A 20,584-nucleotide genomic window follows, 5' to 3' on the forward strand; every position below is an offset into this window, starting at 1 on the left:
ATTCCCTTTTACATTTTTCTGCTGAAGATATCACTCCTAATTTTTCTACGTCATTCTACAGACGTTTTTCTTAAACTGCATTACTATTGTAATATAGTTTGAGAAAAACTCCTGAAAAATCGTTGAAGAAAACCTTATATTCTCTCTGATTGGAGCAGAAAAATTAATGTTGTTCAACGCCATCAAACCTTAATTTCAACACCTCTCCACAAGACATACGAAGCGATCCCCATTTTTCAGTGATAGTTTATTCCTTCAAACACCCGAAACATTCTTAGTTCGTCTTTACTGGTAAATTCACCCGAAAAGCTTATGTATAAACTATTGCTAGAACGATATAAATCAAATTCAGTGTTCTGTATCACCTTTAACAATATCTTTAAGTCCAATAGAGCTAATGACCATATGCAGAAGACTAGTGTCGGCTCGTAGCTAAAATTAATGGTTGTGCTATTTCAGAAAGAAAAAATTAGCGATCGTTTTAATATCGCGTAAAACGAAACAAACATAAAAAGAATATTTGCACATAAACTTGAAATCCTTGAAAAATATTTACTGATGGTCCCAATTGCTACAGTCCAAGCTTGACCCATTCATTTAAAAACAAAACCCATTCTTCTTGTTTTAATTTGCGCGATAATATTAATGAATTTCTCCTTGATCTCTAGGTGACCGTTGGGGAAATTGTTCTCATGATTCATAGTGCGCGCGCGCGCGCGCGCGTCTATGTACGCGCGTGTGGGTGCATTAAGGGAGGTTGAATTACATCCCGCTACGTTTATCTCGAGGAACGGCTAGGATGCTCTGTTATCTGATTAGCGGGTTTAGAGTTCGTTATAAAGATAACCAGCTGCCCAACTCGAAGCTGATAGCCCCCAACTTCGTAGACGTTCCGTTCTTTCTATGAGACGGTGATACATAACGAAAGTTGCATAGCAACAACAGTAGAGGGATGGGAAGTCTAGGTCTCTACCACTTCCTCTATTACACATTTCTTTCATTCTTATTGTGTGTGAGTTTACCTTTTAAGTTTAGCATCTTTGTACATTTCCTCTCTTAATTCTGTCTTTTCCTTTTCCAGCATAAATTAAGGGACCACATCTTACTCATTGAGCACCGGTAATTCAATGACTCAATCACTTCAGGTTCCTTTGTCAAAATCAAACCTAGTCTCACGGGTTTATCTTCACATCTATATCGTATTTGGTCTTTTGCCCACTAGGTTATCATATAATGCATTGTCATATCCAGTACTGATGTGTTGTATCAGTTTTTTTTTTTTTTTTTTTTTTTTTTACGGGGCAAGTGCCCGCTCGTACCTCCTTGCAGGCAGTTCGGTCCAGTTTATATACAGGGTTTGTTGTCCACGCGATGCCACTACTATTAGCGACGGTGCCTTGACATCAGGGAAGGGGCGGGGGAGGGGGGGGGCATCTCTCAACTGCAGACGGCGCCAGGGGGGAGGGTGTACCCCCCAAGAAGCTGACGGGGTTGCCTCGGAAGGGATGACGGTGAGGTGAGTGGTGGGCCGAGTCCTACATATTTTGTTCAGTCTTCTGTTCCTGGAATATTACATTTCCACAATCAAAGCTGCCCATATGAATTATATTCTCACTTTTTTCAATAAATGTGTGTGTGTGTGTATGTGTATGTGTATGTATTTACCTAGTTGTATTTTACGGGAAGGGGAGCTATGCTCGTGGTATCCCGTCTTCATATGTCATTTTATCTAGACTGTTTTAAATGCATGAATTGCTTTCGCACACACCACTTTTTCGTCTAACTTGTTCCAAGTGTGTGTGTGTATGTGTGTGTGTATGTGTGTGTATTTACCTAGTTACCTAGTTTACCTAGTTGTATTTTACGGGAAGGGGAGCTATGCTCGTGGGGTCCCGTCTTCATATCTCATTTTATCTAAAATATTTAGTGTGTGTGTGTGTGTGTGTGTGTGTGTGTGTGTGTGTGTGTGTGTGTGTGTGTGTGTGTGTGTGTGTGTGTGTGTGTGTGTGTGTGTGTGTGTGTGTGTGTGTGCGCGCGATATACAGTAGAGGTCAGCGGCCAGTAAAAAATCTCCTGTGAATATTATTATCAGCGCTATATCACGAAAATGAAACATCATTATTATGATTAATAGCAAACAATATATTAGGATCACAATGGGGAAACAATAATTTATTGGCTAATACCTCTTGCAGTTGCCATATGGATTTTTTTTTAAGGTGAATAACTCTGGTTCCCCTTACAGATGCCCTCCGGGTAGTCCGTAGTTTGTTTTGGTAACCAACCCAAGTTGTAACACAACCCATAAGTTGTGTATGCTCCTGAAATGCTAGGTTCCCCGAAGATCAGTATAACTGATGAAGTGCGTGTTCTCGATTGTGCTAAGTTTAGCTCTATGATAACTACGGTCTATATAACGATTGTCGTTATTGTGATGTCAGAAATGTTTGTGCATTTGCCATCACGCGAGATCAATAAGCCCAACCGAACTAAGCGCGAAGTAAGTTAAAGAAAACGTGCTTTGGATTTGCCCAATAATCGTTTTCTTTTTCAACTTATGATACCTGAAATTAAATTTCGCGACTGCGTGTTCAGTTAATGATACTGTCATACATTTCAAGAATTGTATTGTCTTTGCTTATGCAGAATTCTACTAATACTATTTTATGTTAGAAAAATATTTTACATTGTATGATGGCAAGCCTAAAATAGTTTTGGCAACTACTTACATTCCTTACCTTACGTTAGATACTTGTACACTCAGTTACTATCGTTGCGTTGGAAGTGTGGGTGTACCTGGTACGGGAGGAATACTAAGCGACCAAGTTAATCCAGTGAATTTGTAATATAGCTAGAATGGCTGCTCTGTATCACAGTAACAGAGTGCTGCTTAGCGGCTTCAGGAATTTGATTCAAAGGACTGTGGTGAATGACAACGTGCAGAAAAGGAATTTAGCTCTAAGTTCTGTTGCCATGCTTGACAAGACAGTGCTGTACGATTTCCATGTTGCGAACGGTGGAAAGATGGTAGAATTCGCTGGCTATTCAATGCCTGTGCAGTATGGAAAAGTTGGTATATCGCCATCTCACAAACATGTCAGAAGTCACTGCGGCATATTTGACGTCTCTCACATGCTGCAGTCCAAAGTGCATGGCAAGGATCGAGTGAAGTTCATGGAGAGCATGATAGTAGCTGACCTTGAAGGATTAACAGATAATACAGGAACTCTTTCGCTCTTCGTCAACAAAAACGGTGGAATTATCGACGATCTGATTTGCAGTAAAACGGATAAGGGATATCTGTACGTGGTTAGCAATGCTGGATGCAGGGAGAAGGATTTGAAACATATGAAGGAATGTCTGGAGTCGTTTAAAGCTTCAGGAGGTGATGCTGAACTTGAAGTCTTGGACGATTTAGCGCTTGTTGCAGTCCAAGGTCCAGAAATGGCCGCGGCTCTGCAGGTAAGATACATTGTTTGGAGGTGGAGCATGTGCTCGTTGGTCCGTGTTACATGACACGCATTTTTCATTGTACAGAAATAACTGCTATAATTGCATAATATTGTTGCTGTTGTTAGGAATATAGCACCTGTACGAGCCCACTGTTCAGACTGACAGCTATATAGATATATTGGGGTGCATGACATGCATGTACGAAATTTATAGTTTGCATACTTCAACAAATACACAATGCTTAAACTACGCAAAGCATATGTACATTAAAAACTAAGAACATAAGAATGAAGGACACTGCAAGAGACCATAAGGCCTACACTAGACAGTTCCATGTCCATTAGTACATTACCACCTATCATCCCCATTCTTCAAGTTGTCAAACCTTTTCTTGAAACAACTGACAGTTTCAATGCTCGCTACATGGTTACTACGTCTGTTCCATTAGTTGACCTTGGTAAATTAGTTCTTGTCTATTTCCTTTTTGAATATAAGAATTTACAATTTATGGCCATTACTGTTGTATTAATAAGATGTCATTGGTTTCATCGCCTACGTTAGCCCGTGATCTACTTGAACACCTCTAATAGATCACCCCGCACTACGTTTTTCCAGAGTGTAAATTAAGGTCCCTAAGTCTGTCCGGTAATTTTTCAGAATTGCACACCTACATCTCGATCCTATACACGCAGATACGTTCGGTAGTATATTTGCTTTTAGCATGTTTTTTTTTCCTCCAAGAAAAACTTATATTGGATTGATGTATTATAATTTACAAAATGAATCATTAACTTTCTAATGCTATATCGCGTAGTTGTGCACTTCTAAATAAATACCCGCCCTTCCTCATAATGTAAAATTATGATCCCATGTATTCCAAGGTCCTCTTGCACTCTGTTGATTGATTCTGCTGTTGAAATAAGCTTTTGCAGTAGGCATTCTGGGTATACCGAATCGGGAAACGGTTCAAAATCTAAATTATCAAGGACATTAAGGAGGGTATTGTCGCAGCAAAGTAAGGAATACGCCACGTAGCGCTTTTTGACGCAGTGACGCAATCAGGTTGGCGGGGAGGGTGTGAACGCTCCTCTCCCGCCTGAAATCTCGACGTGTGATCGAGTGTAGATATTTTATATGCCGAATAGTGTTTTTACACATATGTAGGATACTGTTTTAATTCATGATGTAATATTAGGATACTGTTTTAATTCATGATGTAATATTTGGCATGTCATATGTTTGGGAAATGATATGTAATTTCAAGTAGAAAATCCTCGATATACACAAACTTCACATTTTACTGAAGATGCGAGAGGATATTAGTGTTTACGCACGTATAGTAATTGTGTTCCCCTTCCTCGTTCCCCAATTAGTGTATAGAGGCTGCGCCCCCTGTTTTGACGCATAAAAAACTGAAGTACGAACTTAAACGTAACCGGAGAATCCCAACTAAGTTAACGTTACCAAAACACACAACCTAATAATGATTTAAGTCTCAAAAACACAGAATCTGGTACATCAGAACAACAGCGTGACGGCGCTAACGTGTATCATATTTACCGCCGGAAGCATTTTAGTTGGCCTATTTGCGCTGGTCTATAAACAACCAACCCTAATTTTGCGGTGTATTTGTTCACTCCCAGGTTGTCAAGAAAGATTTTCCATTTTCTCCTTATTCCTGTGGTATTCATAAATTCCTTCCAGTTTGCTTCTTCAAAGAATTATTCAGTCCTAAGTAATCTACTTTCCCAAAATTGAGTCTTCCTTTCCTGTTTGATTTATTCCTTGGTCCTATTTCCTCATCCTCCAGCTGAAGTTTAGTTGTTACATGGTCACTTTTTCCTATGGGGCAAAGGTAGTTCAAGGAGCTGATGATGTCTAGCTCTTTGGTCAGTAGCAGATCTAATCTTTTGGGAATGTCATCTCTTCCTACCTGGGTCGCTTCCTTTACCTGCTGGATCATTATGTTTTCCAATGCTATAATTAAAAGGATTTTTTCCCAGGAATCTGCTTTCCCACTTGCTTCCCATTCTTCCCAGTTGACTTTGCCACCAACCAGCACCTACAAGCCATCACCCCCTCATCCTCTCTCCTATCCCTCATCCCACCAGCAACCACCCATTTGTAGAGGTGATGGAGCAGTGCTATGGTGAACTCCAGTATCACTGCACACCTGGTCAGGTGACTGGTTCTCTTTTGTCAACACTCCCAGATCTTTCTCCTCTTTTCCTTTTGTAATGGATTTACTTTCCAAGGAATAGTTCAAAGATGGTCTTTTGCAGCTGTTGTCCATGTCCAATACTTTGAATTTTTTGTATTAACATTAATTTTCCATTCTTGGCTCCATGTGTAGTGTCTAGATCTTTTTTGCAGTAGCTTAAAGTCCTCATTTATCACTCTTCTTATGATCATCATCTGCAAACATGTTGGCATAGCTTGTACTTCCATTATGTTAGTGACAAAGATAAGAAATGTTAGTGCAAGCAAACCTTATGGAGTTCCCCTGGTTACTGCTCTCCATTTTGACATCTTATCCTTTACGACTGTCCTCATGTATCTTCCCTTCAGTATCATAGGATGCCTTATTTACATCTATTGCCATCATTACTATCATGGTATCTGACTTTTTTAGCAAGGCCTGTGTACTGGTTGCTTTTCAGAATACTGTTAGCAAACTTTAAATTTAGGCTTAAGATGTGTGACTATTTTTTATCTATCAAAAGTGAATTTGTGCTTTGATACTCTCAACAATCCTTTACTTTTCTTTTGGTATCCTGTCACTGAGGTGTCCAAGTCTTCTCTTCATTGTCACAGGACCCAAGGATAGAGTTGCTTTTAACTATTCTCTCACTCACTAATGACACCTCCCTAATGTATCATTTTGGCCTAACTATTCTTTATACAGTATTTCTTCCACTACAGTTTTCTCACTCGCTCTGCTTTCTCTCACTCAACACTGTCACATCCCCCTTGGCCAACACCTCTTCCCCATATTCTATTGGGTGACCTTTGCCCCCTTGCTGCGGTGCCAACTGCACACCCATTCACCATATTCATACCCATTCACACCACACACACCTTTGATCTCAAGAGCAACTTATTCTTTATCTTCTCTGTCTTCTACCAAGTAGTCTTTCAACCATCTCAGAGGATGTCTTATTACACTGCTGTCACTGAACCACTGCCCCCCCCCCCCCATCCACTACCATGTCATAACTCTCTTCGTCATTTCCTCTGCCATCCACTACATGACAAAAGTCCAGGATATGTCATGGCACTCCTGTAATGGAAATGTTGTTCCGTGAATTTACCTTCATTACAACACCTCTTGTCCACTGAGGTGCACTTGGTTTCATCCATACCTCCTCCCCCACCTTGGCCGGCACCCCTTCCCCACATTTTATAGGATGACCATTGTCCCCATGCCAGGGTACCAACTGCACACCCATTCACACCACATATCCAAACTTCTGTTTATTCTTATATTGCACCTGTATTAATTTTTAATATTAAGTTTGTTATTCATATCAAGATTTTTGATGAACAACCTTTACAATGAGTTATATTTTGAAACAAGTTCTGTTGTTGTTAATGTTATCAACAGTATTGTATATTTCATATATGATTATATGGTTGATATTTTTATGGTATATCTGTTACAGCCACTCGTGGATACAGATATTAGTCAACTGTACTTTATGCACACAGTGGAGATGAATGTTGCAGGCATTCCTTGTAGAGTGACACGTTGTGGCTACACTGGAGAAGATGGTGTGGAAATTTCTTTGCCCTCGAATAAGGTACAGTTTTGAAAGCTACTTTTACCTATAGCCATATTCATGGTTTTTGTGTTTAGTTCTAGGTATTTCATGCTACCATATGACATAGAATAAATATCTAATGCAATCTTTTTCCTCTATATGATATGGTTCTCTAGAAATATTTGTAATAATCCTATTTGAATCCCCCTTTCAATAGATCAATATAGAGCAGCTAGTAAATATTGTGCATAGATATTCTTGGGTTCAACATCAGTATTCAGGAGCTTTGCTACTACATCTTTATAAAGAGTTAATTCAAGATATATGGTCATATATATGATTCATAAAGTTGCTGTAGTAAGAAAGTTCATGAAAGTGGAATGTCAGTGGTGCTATTGCTGTGCTGCATTACTTGCATTTGGATCATCATCAAAACAATCAGGCTTAAGATATTTTTCCATGTTTTTTGATAATTTTCAAGTGCCAGAGTGGTGATTTATAGAAGAACTAGTTTCACATTATTTCCCCAGCAGCACTACAAGGTCATCCTTGGTGTACACTTGTTGTAAGAGACATCAAAAATGGATAGGGAATTGAGGGTTGTAGCTTCAATTCTTGAAAGGGAAATGGTAGAAATGGGTGTGGGAGCATTTATGTAACTAGGTAGATATCTACAGTAATATCCTATTTACCAGCTTTGTTGAGAACCAATTGATCTCATACTAGTTAACTTTTCAATTGTTATTATTAGGTTTTCTTTTGCTTTTTTTTTTATCTTCAGGCTGTTGAGTTGTGTGAAACTCTCATGGCTTCAAAGGCAGGAAATGTACAGCTAGCCGGTTTAGGTGCAAGAGACTCCCTTCGATTAGAAGCTGGCTTATGTCTTTATGGCAGTGATATTGATGACACCACTACCCCAATTGAGGCTGGCCTGGCATGGACAATTGGCAAAAGAAGACGGCAATTGGCTGACTTCCCTGGTGCAGAGGTACTAGTAGATTTGGTTTGAGATATGAATGAGACATTGTATGTACTAAAAATTTGTATAACTGAAACAGACATGAAAATTTAAAACTATTGTAATTTCTTTAGCATTAGCAATAAAAGGAATTCGGTCTCTTTCTCTAATATCTCTGGAGTGGATTATGAGCAGGTGTCTTACAAGTAGGTTTTACTTTTGGTCTGGAGGTGACTAGAAACAAAACATGATCTCAGACAATCATGACAATAGGATTCATCCTGTCATAGTGGGGTTGCAAAACTTTAGGAGTACATTTCTCCCCTTTTAATCAACACAAAGTTACAATCCAATCTATCAGGTGGTCTACAGATACAACTGAAATGTCTAATATCTTTTGTCTGTACTGAATCTTGGTTATTACTTACAAGGTCTTGGAAGTTTTATGTTGGAGTTATCTTCAGACACAGGTGAATTCAACATTGGCTTACTAGAAACCTCTACTCTAACAGAATAGTTATCTATGGAAGTATCAATTGAATGGTTACTCTTAGGTTGGCCAAATTCACCTACAAATCTAGGCATAATATGATCTGCATGTCTTTTCCAAATAATATTTCCCAAACTTTGAACCTTCACCTTATAATTTCTTGAATCAAGCACTTCATCAAACTTTCCTTCCACTCATGGAGAACCTTTACCAAAATTGTGAACAAACACTGCATCATTCAGTCTACACAAGCGGTCTTTCTCCACAAACACATCATTATTCAATTTACTGGAAGATCTGTCCTGCACTCTAACAGCTTCTACAAACTCTATTAAACATTAACTCCAGTGGAAGAATTGATGATTCTTCTATAATTATATAGGAACCTACAAATTCTGGAGCTGGTGTTACATGTCTAATACCACTTTTTTCCTAGAAACTCCTCGATTTCATTAGGAACCAGTTTAGGGGCATTATCAGACATTATCTGGAAGCCTGTAGTTAGCAAATGACTCTTAAATGCCTTATAGTAATTGTTGATGTTTCAGCAGCAGCAAAATGAACATCCAAGAACTTACTGTATGAATCTACCATCATAAGGGAATATTTCCCTTCAATAGGTCCAGCATAGTCTATATACAATCTAGACCATGGTTTACCAGTGTTAAGTCAAGCCAATATTGGAGCTTTAGGATTTTTAAAGTTTTAAAACGAATACTACAGTTCTTAGTGATTTCTCCAATGTTTTGATATATCTTTGGCCACCATATCCAATTCCTAGCTTCTGCTTTCATTGCATTGACACCATTATGACCACTATGTAAGTGGTTTAACGCTTTAACTCTTAACTCTACAGGAGTCAGTACTCAATTTCTATACAAAATTACATCATATGCATAGACAATTCTCCTTTTACAGCAACATATTCTAGCAGACGCATTATGCTCTTTTGACCAGTTTAAAAAAAATCTTTAACCAAGTCAATATAGGATATTTATTGGTCATCTTTCTAAACACCTGAAAATATATATAATCAAAATTAATTATCTCTACTAATTTTAAATATTCAGCTGGTGTACCAAACAGCAATTCATCATCCAGGGGTAATGTACTCAATGCATCAGCAATTACATTTTTTTCCCCTGGTTTATGAACCAAATCAAAATCATACTGCAATAACGATAAAGCCTCGTGTTGTATTTTAGCATTAGTATTGCAAGGAATCTGTTTCTCTTTTCCAAACAAGCCTAACTAGGGTTTATGATCTGTTCTAGCAACAAATCTTCTATCAAGTAAGAAATACTTGAATCTTTTAACAGCAAATATGAGAGCTAATTCCTTTTTATCCAATTGAGAATAATCCAGTTCCACTGTTGACAATTTCTTACTTGCAAATGAAATGGGTTTTTCCATACCATCTACCTTTTGTAACAATACACATCCAACTCCAATCAGAGATTCATCTACTTCTGCAATTAAAGGACTTTCTCCATCAAAATCACCTACAACTGTAGATTTAGCAAAATCTCTCTTAATCTTATGGATTGCCTTCCATCGAAATTTTACAGCTTTCTTTAACAAATCATACAATTGAGATAGCTTTGAAGAAAAATTTCTTACAAACTTTCAATAATAGGTTATCATCCCTAGAAAGAAGTAGGAGAATAGCTATTATTATCTTTGCTGAAAGTTTAACACCTTCACGAGATATTTAGTAACCTAGATACTCGTTAGATCTAGCACTCAAAACAGTTTTAACTTTAATAATTTGGACATTATTGTTCTGCCAAGAGTTCTAAAGCTCTTCTCAATCTGGTATCATATTCTATTTGAGTAGTACCACAAAAGATATCATCTTAATATGCAGCAACACCTTTCAAATTGGCAAAAATTTGCACAATGAATCTGAAAAATACCATGAGATGAAGATAAGCCAAATGCTAAGTCTTTATATTTAAACAATCTTTTACGAGTATCAATGACTAAGTAATCTTGGCTTTGTTCTTCCACAGGTATTTGTAGATATGCATTTTGCAAATCTGTTTTTGAGAACTGTTACTTTACCTACTATAAATATTAATTATTCAATTTTTGGTAATGGATATTTCTCACAATGAAGATTTTTATTTACAATTTTAAAATCACCACAAATTCTCATTTCTATCTTGTTTTCTTTCAAAATAGGAACATAGGGAACTGCTCATTCACTATATGAGATAGGTTCTATCATACCATCTACCAATCTCGTTCAGGCATCTTCAATCATTCCCTAATATCATCCCAATACTCTTTGTGGACTGGAGAAACAGTAACCTAAACTATGGGTCTCCTGCAAGAGAGATCTGGAGCAACAGATTGATTGATTTATTCATGTTCTTTAACCATACACCTAGTGATTCTTTCTTCACTCTTCCTTATATCTTTCAGTAGTTGCTTTTGCTTCCCATTCTTGACTCCACATATCTTTTCTCGTTTATATCTAATTTTACTGTCTCCTTCACTTAGGTTTATAGGCATTTTTAAATGTATATTCATGATCTTGATTTTAAAGTGAGTTGATGGAATGTTCAACATGTCTTTTGACCTTCCCTCTCTTTAGATAATTTTGAAGCAGTTGAAAGAGAAGCCTAAAAGAAAACGCATTGGCCTAAAAAGCTCTGGACCTCCACCACGTGCTGACTGCCTAGTGTTGGCTGATGGACAAGAGATTGGGAAGGTTAGTTATTGAAAAGCAAGTTTAAGGTGTTTTATATAAGGGTCCTGTGCATGTCTACCCAGCAAATAGGAAGGCTTGGGTTTGCATTCCAGATAGTGCCAATTTATAGGCATAATAAATGGGATTTTCAGGATGTACCGTAGGGGGTAGAAGCCTTATCACTCAAGGCAACTGTGGTGGAATTAGTAAGGACACCTACCTGGCAAGTAGGAAGTCATGGGATTGAGTCTTAAGTGATGCTAGTTTGCAGTGATGCTCATTATATCCTACAGGCTCCAAGAAAGCCAAGAATCAAGGATTATATCTAGAAACCCAGTGTACTCTGACTGGGAGGAAAATGTTGCTAGATGTATGGAAGGGATATCTTTCCAGTGGTGACGTCTATACATCATGCACGATGAGAAATTTTGAGGTGGAAATTTTAAGTTTATGGCCTTCAGCCCATTGGATTACAGAGGATATATCTCGTTGGTCAAGGCAGTTCATGTGGGTGTGGTGGGTTCTGACAAAGAAAAGAGCTACATCATTGAAACAAAGTAGTGGTAATTCTGGATGGAATATGTTTTGCCATATCAATGGCTATGGTTTAGAAAAGGATGCAGAGAACACTTTCATAGGGGATTTTTTTTCCGAGTGGCTATGTGAAGAGGACAAGGATATTCTTGCAGATATAGAAAGTTTGATTATATGGGAAATGGGTAATGAAGAAAAGTAGAGCTCTGTGGAAGTCTAGAAGAAACTTTACATTGGATCCACAATCATCAGTCTGTGTATTATGCCTTCTCAATATCCAAAAATAGACTGAAAACATGGCAACTGTGGGAAGAAGTGATATGAATTAATGTCTCTATTTACACCAAGATGTGTGTAATGGAGCAGCCAACACAAAAGCCAGATTAGAAGAATGATGGGAGTGGTGTTCCAGTTGCCAGGAGAGTTAATGAACCTCTTCCATACTGAACTGTACTTATTCTTCCAATCTGGTTGTTGCTAGTGCATTTTATTCATCTCAATTGCTTCTTTTCAGTAAAAATAAGTTAAATTACCATTATAAAGCTTTGAAGGGGTAGTAAGTGTATTTCAAAGGTGGAAGTGATTTACCTTTGCATCTAGGATTAAATGTTAGTTTTTTTGGTAAACAACAAGTATAAGATATATATCTATATTTAACATCTCTTCAACAGGTGACAAGTGGGGTACCTGCTCCATCAGTAGGCTGCAATGTAGCAATGGCATATGTACCATCCACTTTTGCCAAGAATGGAACACAATTAACTGTTAAGGTTCGCAACAAAGAAGTTGAGGCAGTGGTTAGCAAGATGCCTTTTGTCAAATGTAATTATTATAGTCCTCCTAAGTAGTATGCAGTTTGTAGGTAGAAAGTTCTTCAGAGTTGTTAACACATAGGAAGTATTTCAAAGCTACTAACAGTATTTGTTTATATGTTTGTTATGTATATTTGAAATCTATAAATTGAAAATGTCAGTTATGCAAAGTAACTGATGTTGTAGCCTCTTTATTAAATGAAGAGAAATTATATTCAACAGGAACTAGTCTATCTACCAATGGTTATATTTTTCAAATATATTTACTAAAACCCTTTTCTTTGCTTCTTCTTTAGCAAATTCCTTTTTGACTGATAAGGTTACTGGCCTCTATCTCTTTTTAACCCCTTCAATACGGGCCACATCACACATCTGGCAGCATTAGCTGCCAGACATGTGATGTTGCATCATAATACTCGCATTATAAAAAATAAAGTCACTGCTCTATCGCTCGTTCTCTTTCACCCGTGAATTTTGATAACCATAGAAAATATGATGAAGCCAGTTTACAGAGTATATGGGTCACACAGGTACGACTACAATAAATATAATCAAGACGCCGACGTCAGCATCCTCGTGTACCCATTTGCTCCTCATGACGCCTACGTAGGCGTCACTGTATGGTAGGGGTTAATACTTCTAAGAACATGCAGGTAACACAATTTGGATGATAACCTCAGTCACAGGAAAGTGTGAAATGGATGAGTGAGAAAGGTATTGTTCCAGGATGAGGAATGTTGTCAGATACGTGGTCTGGCAATGGGGAGTCTGCTCAGTGCAGTCCTAGCATAGCATCCTTATACATAAAGGTTTTGGAGAGAGATCATTTTATGAAAATTATGGGAAGAGGGACACATTGGTTTCGATACATAGATGACGTTCTAGTCATTGCTCTGGAGAAAACCAATTTCATCACCAAACTCAATAGGCTGAACATGGTAGACAGGGATATTCAGTTCAGAGTGGAACACGAGGTGGATCAAAAGTTACCTTTCTTAGATGTAGTAATTTGGAGGAAGGATAACGGTACGGTGGGTTTCTTGGTTCACAGAAAAGCTACAAACAAAAATGACCTCATTCACTACTTTTCAGCACATAATGAAAGGATAAAGAGAGGAGTAATAATTGGATTTTTTCTCAGAGCGTTCCGGGTATGCAGTGAAGAACATATTGACAGAGAGGTCAAATACATTTTTAAAGTGTTCTCAGGACTTAAATATCCAGAAGGGTTACTCCATAGTTTAAAGAAAATAGCACTTAAAATAATGAAAAGGAGAAAGGATGAGATAAAGGAGACTAAGGAAGGTGGCTTCATTGTGGTTCCCAATTCCAAGTACACAGAAGAGTTAGGACATTTACTCCGCAGAGCAGGGGTGAAGATCACCAGTACATCCAGTATGAAGATAGGTGAAGAAGTGAGAGGTAAGGGTAGAAAAGAACATAATAATAACAGCATGGTTTACAGAATCCCATGTGGTGGCTGTGACTTAAACTACTTTGGGGAGACAGGAAGAGGCCTACATAAGCGGACATATGAGCACAAGAGTGACCTGAGGGCCCACCAAACATCAAACTCCTTGGTGGTTCATGCGGAGAAATATGGACATATACCTAACTGGGACGGAGTGGAAATATTAAAACAAGGGTTAGATAAAAAAAAACGAAAAATAGTCGAGGCAGCTTTCATAACATCCCAGCCCTGCTGTAACCATCGGGATGGTTAGTTGTCCAAAACGTCCGGCTGGATGGTCCTACAGGAGTTGAAGGGTACAAGAAAGAGGGATGGGGTGGATTAAGGAAGGAACGTGGAATGATGTGAGGTATAAATTTGTTGATTTCCTGACCATGTTTGTACATTCTGAAGAAGCTCTGTTTAGAGCTTTAGCTGTACCATGTATAAATTTCTGTATGTGTGCCTCCCCGTGTTTCTCGATGTTGATGGCTTGGAATTGAAGTGAGTTGCGGTTGATAAATGTAAATACAGGTAAACGTCGACTTACGATGGCCGCGACTTACGATTGTTCGACTTTACGATGACGACGACGACGACGACGATATGATAATTTAACCCCTTCCATACGGTGCCGCACACGTAGGCGTCATGAGGAGCAAGTGGATTCGCGACGCTGCCATATCGGCGTCTTGATTATATTTATTGTAGTCGCCCCTGTGTTTTTACATTCTCTCAATTGTGCCCTAAATCCCATTCTCTGTGGTTTTCAAAATTCGCGGGTGAAAGAGAGAACGATCGATATAAGCGGTGACTATATTTTATGATGCGAGTATTATTACGTCACGTCGTACGGCTGGCATTGGCTGCTGCCCGCGAGATTTAAGTCCCGTACTGAAAATACATATTATAGTGTTTGAATATGGTAAAAAGGATAAAAATAATTAAATAAACTACTGTACATGTTTAATAGGCTATATTCAGTATCTCTGGTGGTTAATATACAGGTAGGCTAGGTACAGTGACCACGGAACAGAGTGGGGATCGACTTACGATGAGATCGTCTTACGATGGCTCTATCGAAACCTAATGCCATCGTAAGTCGACGTTTACCTGTATGTTCACTGTATCATTTGTCTGTTTGATTCTCATTATTAGTTATGTCATTTTACTTTTATTTTCTATTTACCTGTTTGGGTGAGGTAGTGTGTGTGAGCAAAAATTTTTTGACACAGCCCAAAGGGATTTCTCCCCGTCCTCTCCTTTATATGGGGGGACAGAGAGGGGGGGTCGCCGATTTAATGAAGCGGCCTTGCTGTGGATGTGCTGTGTCCTGCGACACTGCTGCTGACCCAGGGCAGTGGACAGGGTGCAGGGATGACCCATCATCTAGGAGGTGCTAAGATGGGAGGGAGGGTGGAGGGGTGTGAAGTGTTTTCGGGGATGAAATGGGTGGGAATGTTTTTGTGCCTTGTTCTTTTTGGCTACCCCCCTGGTAAGGGGAAAAAAAAAGCCTTGGTATATGTATGTATGTATGTACCTGTTTGTTTATTATTTAACTATACCTATGCATTTATTTATATTTTATTTGTTATTTACATTATTATAGTTTTTATTTAAATTATTATGATTTTTTTTTGCATCCGACCTAAATATGGACCAAAAGGTCTCCTGTTGGCATGCTCCGCCTTTGTAATCCTTTGTAACTTCAACGATTCTTGGTGTTTATCTCACCACCCTGCCACTCATCGGGTTACGATGTCTTTCTCCAAGGCTTAGCTACCTTGCATTGTGGGATATTGTGTAGTGATTGAAAGAAAATATGAAATAGAATAACCAAAAGGGGCCCCAGCCTTGCAAACGGATTGTACAAGGAAAATATGAAATCTGGATATCCCCTCATTAGAAGAACATAAGAATGAAGGAAACTGTAAGAGACCATAAGGCCTACACTAGGCAGTTTCATGTCCATTACCTGTCATACCAATCCATAAAGTTGTCTAACTGTTTCTGAAAGCAACAGATAGTTTCAGTGCTCACTACATGGTTACTAAGTCTATTCCATTCATTGACCACCCTATTAGTAGACCAGTTCTTGCCTATTTCCTTCTTAAATCTAAATTTGTCCAATTTAAATTCATTACTGAGAGTCCTGCCCCGTTGTCTTAATGTAATGACCTCGTTTGCATTACCCTTGTTAAAGCCTGTGACCCACTTGAACACCTTTATTAGATCACCCTGCACTCTGCATCTTTCCAGAGGATGTAAGTTAAGATGCCTAAGCCTCTCCTCGTAATGTAAATTTCTGAGCCAATGTATCATTTTGGTCAGTCTCCTCTGTACTGATTCTAGTGAATTTATATCCATTCTATAGGACAGAGCCAAGATTGTACCACATAGTCAAGGGTGGGTCTAACTAATGCCAGATAGAGTTTGATAATTACCTCTGCACTTCTACCCATAACTGTCCTAGGAATGAAACTTAATGCTATGTAGTTTTATTCCTGATGCTAATGCTCTGTATCCTGGATTTAATGTCAGGGCTCACTAGAACTACTAGAACTTCAAGTCTGTCTCACACTCTGTTTTCTCCAAAAATGTGTTATCTTAGCTATACCTGTTATTGAGGTTGGTTATGTAGCCCTATGTTTAACATGCTGCACTTTGAGATAATGAAATCCATTTGCCATTTCACCAACCATGTGAATGATTTGTTAAGATCTTCCAGCAGAATCACTGTGTCTTCTCCTGACCTAATTAGATGCCACATTTTAGTGTCATACACAAACTAACATCACTATTAATCCCATACATAATGAACAATAAGGGACCCAAAAACGAGACCTGGGGAACTCCACTAGAAAGACTCCTTCATTTGGATTTCACATTGTGTATGGTGACCCAATGTTTTTGTCACTGATCCAGGCTCTAATTCATTCAAACACTTTTGCTCCTATGCCATGGGCTTTAACTTTATTTAGTAGTCTGGTGGGCCACCTTGTCGAATGCTTTGTGTAAGTCAAGGTAAATAACATCATAACTATCATTGTTATCTGTCTCCTTGTATACTTCAGTGTAAAAAGATAGAAGATTAGTCACACGACTTACCATTGCAGAAACCATGCTGTGAGTCATGAATCAAATTATGTCTCTTGATGTTTCTCTGATTCTATTAGCTATTGATTCAAGCATTTGACCTACAATTGATGTCAAACTGATTGGCCTGTAATTGCATAAAGATTATATATCTCACCTTTTGAAAACAGGAACAATGTTTCCCTGCCCCAGGTAATATGATCGCTGTGTTCAGAATACTGGAAGAATCAGGTAAGATTTACAGGGAAGACTTTGCCAGTTTGCTTTTTTGGTAGTATGTTTAGTAGTTTGGTAGTTCTCTTTTAAGTGGGTTATATTTCCTCTTTTAGTTCCGTGGTAATCTTTATTGGGAAGTAATAAGATGCAAGATCTTGTATGGGTTTCCTGTTTGCGCTTGCAAGGAGGATGAGCATGTTCTTGTCAAGGGGGAAGTTGGTTGATTGTTTTGGGGAGGTTGAAGACATTGTGAGTAAAATCACTGAAAGTCTGATTTGTTCCAGACTAGATTATACAGCAGTATCACCATATCGAAAGCAAGATGGAGAGAATGTAAGGGGCAACAACCAAGATGATCTCAAGTTATAAGCTGAGGCATAAGTCAAGACAAGACATGAGAAAAGATTTGAAAAACTTGGTGTTCCCACACTGGAAGAGTGAAGATAGGCAGCATGATAATGATTTTTAGTTCAAGGAAAGGTATAGAAAAATGGAGAAAGGATTTGCTGGTATGGGGAAGAAAAAGAAAAAAATGGAAAGATTTTAGGAAATTTGGCTTTCCATATTCATAAAAAAGTGTAGACTTGCGTATTAAGTGGGATGAAACTATAATTGAATCCAACATTAAAAATTCAAGACAAAGTTAGATGAATGGAGGCAGTTCAAACCCCATCTAGAGTGATAAGATTTTTTCTTGGTAAATGCAGATTTCAGTTGATCTTTAAGACCTTTCAGTGCATATTGATATATCATAATTACAACTGTGGGAATTCATACATATTTTGATAATTATGAATCTTTTAATTATAAAAATTTGTAACATTATTTGATCTTGCTGGTTTCAACTCAAAAGTACATGGTGAAAATAATTCAGAACTACTGGAGCTACATAATCCAAAATGTTATATGCAACCCTTGCAGATTTACTTGAGAAAATATCCACTGCAATACATCCTCCTCCCAGTGTTCACATTTACATACATATACCAAGGGCTTTTTCCTTCCTTACAAGGGAGGTGGCATATGTCAAAAGGCATAATTCCACTCCCACCCATTCCATCCCCATTCACCGCCCCTCTCTCTCATTTTGGCTCCTCCTGGATGATGGGTCATCCATGCATCTTGCCCATCGCCCTGGGTCAGAAGCAATGCATTAAGACACAGCACATCCACAGCACGGCCGCTTCATTTAATCAGTGACCCCTCCCTCCTCCATGTCCCCCCATGCAGTAACACTGAATATGGGGTGAAATCACTTTGGGCTGCGTCAAAATATCATTACACATAATCACTCCCTATCCCCCCCACCCACTCCCATGCATCACAGTATCATCCATACACAGCCAGCTCTTGCCTCTATCTTCTGCCTTCTTCCTTAACAGACATCCCCCCTCTTGCTCAACACCCCTTTTACCCCATCTATTCCCTTTCCCACCACATGCGACCCCAAGTATCTAAAGCTATCCACCTCCAGCTTCTCTCTATTAATACTCACTTCCAAATTGCTGCCATCATCTCCCCCTCAACTTTCTTCCTTTCACACAATTCCCAAAATCCATCACTTATTTTCTTAATCCCCCTCATGATCCTGCCACTAGTGCAGTGTTGTCACCAAACAACAACTGGCTTACCTCCCACTTTTCTCTATTTCCTTTAACCATCTCTATCCCCTGCCCATGACCCTTGCAATTTGCCTCCCATGCCACCCCATCCATGTATATATTGAACAGCCATGGCAACATGATACATCCCTGACAAAGTACCTTTACCTCAAACCACTCACTCTCTCCATTTGTAATTCTAACACAGGCTCTACTATCATAAAAACTCTTGACTGCAGAACCTCCCAGAATAAGTTCCTGTCTATCATCATAAGCCTTTTCCAGATCCATAAAGGCCAAAATAAAGATCCTTACCCTTTACTGCTTTCTTACGCATCTTGTCACAAAAATTTCCTAAACCCACTGTTCCTCACCAGTTACCCTCTGTTCCTCTCCTAATCATCACAATCGGTACCCTCCCATAAGCCTTTCCAAATACACTTGACAAATTGAACCCCCTGAAACTACTGCACTCACGATACATCCATGTCTTTCAAACAACACCTCACAAACATAAAAAACAAATGCACACCTAGACTTAACGCACTTAAGTCAATCACTGGAACAACATTTGGACAAAACAAAGAAACTAATATAACAATATACAAACAATGCATACGCTCAGTGATGAATTATGCGAGTCCTGCATGGGCTCCTAATCTCAGTGAGACACACCACAACACCCTTCAAATCATACAAAACAAAGCCCTAAAAACAATTACAGGCTGCACAAATACATCACCTACAGACCATTTACACCATGAAACAAAAGTCCTCAAAGTCAAGGACCACCTCGACATGAGAGGCACACAAACACTTGCTGCAGCCACCACAAACACATCACACCCGCTACACTACATAGCAGAACACCCACACACACCAAGAAACATTAAAACTACACCCAAAGACCTTTATTACGCACAGATACTCTCTTCTCTTCCTCCACAACCACCAAATACCAGCCTCCGGAAACATATTCATAATCATATCACTCACCGCTCCATTAACACACTGAAAGACAACACACTGCTGCATGCCAGACCCCCTGATATCCACCTTTCTGAATCCTCTCTCCCACGAAAGGACAGAGTCCACTTGGCCAGACTGCGATGCGGTCACCACCCAGCACTTCTAAGCTACCAGAAGAGGCTGGACGACCGTGTTGTGAACAGCTGCCCAGGATGTAACACTTCACCCCATACCATACAACACATAATGGAAGACTGCATTATACACAATCATGCACGCAAACAACACAACATACACTCTATAAAGGATTTGTGGGAAAACCCAGTTTCGGCTGTGGCCTTCCTTGGGGAGACGGGACTGCTCGGACAGACAGTCTAGGGAACGACAACAACAACAACAACTGCACTCACATTAGTCCCCTTTTCCCTTGTAAAGTGGAAATACAGGTAAACGTCGACTTACGATGGCATTAGGTTTCGATAGAGCCATCGTAAGACGATTTCATCGTAAGTCGATCCCCAATTTGTGTATCACTGTTCCGTGGTCACT

At 39.0% G+C, this 20,584-nt stretch overlaps 1 protein-coding gene across 1 annotated transcript; it reads left to right on the top strand.

Annotated features, from left to right (window-relative positions):
* Positions 1-2,754: 2,754 nt before the first annotated feature.
* Positions 2,755-12,980, top strand: LOC143017780 (aminomethyltransferase, mitochondrial). Its single transcript, XM_076172653.1, has 5 exons — positions 2,755-3,462; positions 7,116-7,253; positions 7,996-8,202; positions 11,262-11,378; positions 12,563-12,980. Exons 1-5 carry the CDS (start codon positions 2,857-2,859, stop codon positions 12,737-12,739), a joined length of 1,245 nt encoding a protein of 414 aa, XP_076028768.1. The 5' UTR covers positions 2,755-2,856; the 3' UTR covers positions 12,740-12,980.
* The last annotated feature ends 7,604 nt before the right edge of the window (positions 12,981-20,584 follow it).

The sequence above is a fragment of the Oratosquilla oratoria genome, chromosome 33 (genome assembly GCF_046742065.1).
Source record: "Oratosquilla oratoria isolate Oo_2021 chromosome 33, ASM4674206v1, whole genome shotgun sequence".
NCBI lineage: Eukaryota > Metazoa > Arthropoda > Malacostraca > Stomatopoda > Squillidae > Oratosquilla > Oratosquilla oratoria.

Coding starts and splice junctions, on each gene's coding strand:
- LOC143017780 (XM_076172653.1), top strand. CDS start 2,857: ATGGCTGCTCTGTATCACAGTAACAGAGTGCTGCTTAGCGGCTTCAGG. Junction 3,463..7,115: donor AAATGGCCGCGGCTCTGCAG/GTAAGATACATT, acceptor TATCTGTTACAG/CCACTCGTGGATACAGATAT. Junction 11,379..12,562: donor ATGGACAAGAGATTGGGAAG/GTTAGTTATTGA, acceptor TCTCTTCAACAG/GTGACAAGTGGGGTACCTGC.